Source organism: Cryptomeria japonica, chromosome 11 (assembly GCF_030272615.1).
Source record: "Cryptomeria japonica chromosome 11, Sugi_1.0, whole genome shotgun sequence".
NCBI lineage: Eukaryota > Viridiplantae > Streptophyta > Pinopsida > Cupressales > Cupressaceae > Cryptomeria > Cryptomeria japonica.
Window position 1 is genome coordinate 637,801,459 of NC_081415.1, and position 5,456 is coordinate 637,806,914.

Genomic DNA, 5,456 nt, shown 5'->3' on the forward strand with positions numbered 1-5,456 from the left:
TTTCTCTTATTTTTATTAGCATTTTCTTTGTTATGTTTAGAAAAGCTGAGCATTTGGAAAATGGTAAGAATTTTATCATGCTTCAAACCCGGCAATTCAACTTGTCAAATAACGTCTGGTCAGAAGATGGTAGCATATATTTTCTGGCAGAATGGTTAGATTTTTTTGTACATTTTTTAGTGAATGCTCTTCATAATTTTTTTCCTAAACCTCTGGTAGTTTACAATTCCAGTATGCTTTAATCTGTATCTACGTTTCCTATGCTTTGTCCAGTCAAATGCAGCCGTAATTTTCTTTATTAGCATAATTTAAGTTATACAATCATTATTCTATTGCACATTTTACTGATATGCAAATTTCAAACAATTGACTAGCCTTTTAGGTTTTGTGAAGGTGGAATTTTTATTATAGTTGTAATTTTCATGATTCATATTTTAAGTTTCTATTAACTATGAGGTCTGTACAAAGTTATGGATATGTAGTTGTTTCTTTCTATACAAATTTGTTTTTTATTTTTTTATTTTTATTTATTTATTTTTATTTTTTTGAGTAATTCTTATTTTTATAGGGGATTTTTTTAGTTTCATATAAGTGATGTATTTTTTGAATTTCAGAGACACTTGGGATTTCTTCAGTTTCATATAAGTGATGTATTTTCTAAATTTCAGAGAGACATTTGGGTGCTATCTTTCTTTTAAGTGTGTCTTTCTTCTAAGTATTGGATAATTCGAGTAATATGAGTTAGTTAATATTTGAGTTGGAGGTGTTGTGGTTTCAACAAAGCTAATCTTGGGGTCTCGGTCTCAATGTTTTGGTGTCTTTACAATAGATTTGGTTAATTCATTAGCTTTTTTCCAAACAAATTTTAGTGTTGGGTTCTACCACTCTTGAAGTTTTTATGTTCATGAGCCTTCTACTTGCATTGGTCCCACCTCTTCTATCCAATTAGTTTTGTAACCTTTAGTGTCCTTTAGATTACATGGCCAAAAAAATTCCCATAGGTCATAAATTGTACATAATTTCTTTTGAAACATTACAATTAGAACAAGCTCCACTTTATTATATGTTTCTCTTTTTGAAAGTTTTCTCAACCCTTACAGCATTCCCATTCTTTGATATGTGTTAATTGTTGATTTTTAATAATATGCAATAGTGTGAATCTGTTTGTATTGCTTTATATGCCATTAAACTCAACTCCATGTTGAACTCCACTCTATTTTTACCTTTCCTTCTTTTAAGAACCTTTAAATTTCCTTCCATTGTAGTAAACTCCTGATTGTACCTGCCATTGATGTTAAAGATATAAAATTTATTTGTTCAATCTTATATATTTATTTCTAGAATAGTAAAATATCCCCACTAGATTTTATTCTTTCTGGAGTCTCACCTAAACATCTTCTCCCCAATAGAGAATCATCAAATTCTCAAGCTTTCTTATCTCACCAAAGGGGAAAAATGATTGAACAATATATGTATGTTGATAGAATGAAGAGAAAAGATAGACATCGAAATGAAAATTATTGTCATTTTTACTCCTAGTAGTCAGTCAGTCTATACTTTTGAAAGTTGTACTTTAGTTATATCAATAGCATGATCAAGGATGAGACATTTGTTAAAAAATTAAATGGAACATTGTTTGCCTATTTGTGTCTCCCTAATTTCTGAAATGGTTTCATCAATCGTAGGAAAGAGACGCATTTGGGAGCTTTTTAACTATTTTAAGACATCGAGAAAAAGGGGTAGGAGGCTTTGAAAATGTCAGAATATACAAGCCTTTGGGTGGACGAAATTACAAGCATGTATGATAAGGGAACATACGATAAAGAAGATTCTTCAAAATCTGTTTCCATACACAGAGCACCCAAGTTTCTCAAGGATTTAAACGAGGCGGCCTACATTCCTCGTGTTGTGCCACTGGGCCTCTTTCATCATCGACCCACAGAATCTCCTTCTGAAATGGACCGCCGGAAGATGGGCGCCGTCCTACGGATGAAGAAGAGGCTGCCTCTGGAAAAGCAACAACAGTTTTTGCATCTGTTCAACGACAGCTTCAACTCTTTCATCAAAAGCTGCTATGAAGAAGATATAGAAACCGAGAACAGCTTCATTTCTTGGACTTGTCTTCTGGATGGGTGGTTTATGCTCGAGATTTTGGGAGTTCTTGATCCGGCTGCAGAGAATATATTAGATCCTGTTTATAATCCGAATAGGATTAAGTCCTGCCAATTTGATATCCTCTGTGATTTTTTCATTCTCGAAAATCAAATTCCTATAGACATTCTGGTGCAACTCTTGAAAATGGAACATGCAGATGCACCCAAAAAGTTGTATACAATGCTACTTGATACAACTACCATAATTCATCCTTTCCTGCCCAAGCGATTTCCTGAGCAGGAAAAACCAGAATGGAATGAAGCAAAAGATGGAAATCTGCATGAATATAAGCACATATTAGGAGTATTCCACAGCTTTGTTTCAGGAGAATCAAAGCCTCCAAAACAGCCGCACACCTCAAGGGCAGCTAAAAAATGGAAAAAATGGATGACCTGGTCTCAGAAAGGCCAAGAGGAAAACGAAGAACAGCAGCAGTTTCTCGAGTCATTTATAACGGCTTCTGCTTCGGAGTTGTTCAGTTCAGGTCTAAGGTTCAAGTCTTACTACGGAATTCCCTCAAATGAAAAAATAACTTTACGTAAACAGGGGGCAACTCTTACACTCCCCACACTGTTCATCACTGATACTTCCGAGATGATTTTCAGAAATTTAATGGCTTTTGAGGTCTTCCAGGCTGATGGTCATAAAGAAATATCATATTATGTATTGCTGATGAATGAACTGATTGAGGAAGAGAAGGACGTGGCAGTGCTGAGGAGGGCGGGCGTTATTCAGAGTTCCATGGGCACTGACAGCCAAGTGGCCACTCTCTTAAATGGCCTGTGCAAGGGCCTCAATTTGCAGGATTTGAAAGAAGACCCCTATATTCAAATCAAAATGACACTCAACAAATGGTATAGCAGCCTGCCTTTGGTAAAACTTAACCTGTATTTGCAACAGCATCCAAAGCTCCTGAAAAATATAGCTTTGTTCTGGGCAGTTGCACTAGTCATAGCCTCTGCTTCATCCTCCCTTTACCCGTTATATCAAAGATATCTGACAAATGCACCAAACCATTGAGTAGCCATTATTGGTACAGTTAGTTTTGTTGCATATGTTGGGTCTGTCCCCAATTTATGAGCAGATCAGCCTCCTTATAGATTCTAACCTATATGCTTCTCTACACTTTCTGGTTTAAGAAAAGATAATTTAGATGATATTTCCTTTCTATTTATCATGTGTTTTATTTATGTTATAAAGATAACATAAGATTCCTTTTGGATTATATATGGAGCTTGTTGGCTACTACTTTTTAATAAACATTTCATATAATTCAAAAAGGAATAAACTTAGTTTTTTGAAATGATGGTGATAAAGGTTATGAGAATAATAGTTTGCGTAATATAAGGTAGGGTATTATGATTATAGATATTTAGCACATAGGCTATATATTGTGAGTTTTCAGACTGAAACCTGTCTCGGTAAACTTAATATCCAGGCTATATATTGTGAGTTTTCAGACTGAAATCTGAATTTTTAGATATGTTTTTCATTTATTGTGAGTGGGTAGAAGCAACGGATGAAAGGGTATTAGTTTTGGTTCATTTCATTTTTATTACTGCTTTTCTAGGGTTTTATAGTATTTTTCCTATAAATTCTGTTCATTTTTCTCATCAGCATGGTTGATAGGAGGAAGCAATTTGAACAAAATCTCAATGTAAGTCATGTACCGTGGTTTTGGTGCTTGAACTTTGTCCAAGTTATTCACTGACCAAAGTCCAAGTTATTCACTGACCAATTAGATATAGTTCATGTGTTATCGAGCAGAAGGGTACAGATAAAGTGGTGACCCTGTAAATATGATTGTGCAAGGTACAGGGCATTTTTGTATCGTAAAATGAAAATTATATATGTATCGATGAACTACCAGAAAAGTAAATAAGTATACAATTGTGGGTAGGATTGTACATTAGATAGAGTCATATCAAAGATGCTTATGTATTCAAATTAGGGCAAGATGTATCTATTGGTGCCATAGACTGTTTTTTTCTCCTGGTCTATATGAATCAGACATACATTTTATAGAATGCATGCCCATGACAAGTTATGACTCGAAATATTCAAAAGATTCAGAATATTTTTAAGTTATGCATCACACAATTTATCTGCTTTCTATAATGTCAGCATAGTATTTACTTTTTACTATAATAATTAAAAAAATATGATTATACTCACAGTTTGGTTATGGTGTTGGGGTTGTGCAAATAAAATTATAGTTTAGCCAAGTAAATGGAATCTCACTCTAATCACACTTAAAACAAGTCAGGATTTAAGTCCAAGCACGGTTGCTGATGTCAACTAAACAATACTATCCTCTTGCAATTTCTGAGGCTTATTTCCTTTAAAAGGTCATGTTGAAGCGATTTATGCAAGAAACAAATATGTCAAGTACCACTGAAGGAATTTTCCCGCTCCTCTACTTTCAGAACTGAGCTTGTTTTATCTGAGTCTGAAATATCGTAATGCTTGTAACCCATTACAAATGCTCAGAATTTCATTTTTTCTTCATTTAAACTGTCCTGGCATGCGAATAGTAAATAAATTATTTTTCAGGGAATCTATGGCTCAGATTGGTTGGTTATAGTTAAAGTTCTGGTTCCTTAGCATGGGTTTGGTTACATTGTAGTTAACTGAAGTCAGGGATAGCTAATTTTATAGAAACTTCTTTGCGAATTTATCTACCGACCGTATATTTGGAATCATTGCACTCTCAGTAGAGCAATATTCTTATATTGTGATTAAATTTCACTTTGCACTTTGTACCTTTCCTTTACAGTTTGAAAATGGATATCTATTTTTTAATCCGGTTGATAGGGTACCCATCTTACTGAAAATGGTGCCAGCTCTTGTAGATCCTAGATTTGGGTGATCAGTACACTACAGATCTGTTTTTGTATATTTATTCATTGGATTGTAGTGTTTTTTTTGTTTTTTTTTCCATTCGTGAATATGAGTTTTGATTTGTTATATAGCTTTTTTCATTTGTAGGATATTTTAGGTAAGTTACTTATTGTAGGCATCTAAAAATGGTTAAGTCTTGCGGCGTCGTACTTTCTCATGTCCACATTACCTTTTTTTAGGGTTTTCACATCTTATTAACATTTCTTCTATGTCGTGCACTTGATCTTTATCACTTATCGACATCTTGGTATTCTTCTGCATTTTCTTTCCCCTTCGATTGTGTTTCCGGCATTTTCAATTAGGTCTTATCAACATCATCTTCGACTTGTAATCTTTGGTCGTAACCATCTTATCATGTCAATTGGATATCATCAATCCTAATTGATGTCGAATTAGGATTT

General features: G+C 34.1%; 1 protein-coding gene across 1 annotated transcript; it reads left to right on the forward strand.

Annotated features, from left to right (window-relative positions):
* Positions 1-1,755: 1,755 nt before the first annotated feature.
* LOC131063117 (uncharacterized) lies at positions 1,756-3,174 on the forward strand. Its single transcript, XM_057996884.1, has one exon. It carries the CDS (start codon positions 1,756-1,758, stop codon positions 3,172-3,174), a length of 1,419 nt encoding a protein of 472 aa, XP_057852867.1.
* The last annotated feature ends 2,282 nt before the right edge of the window (positions 3,175-5,456 follow it).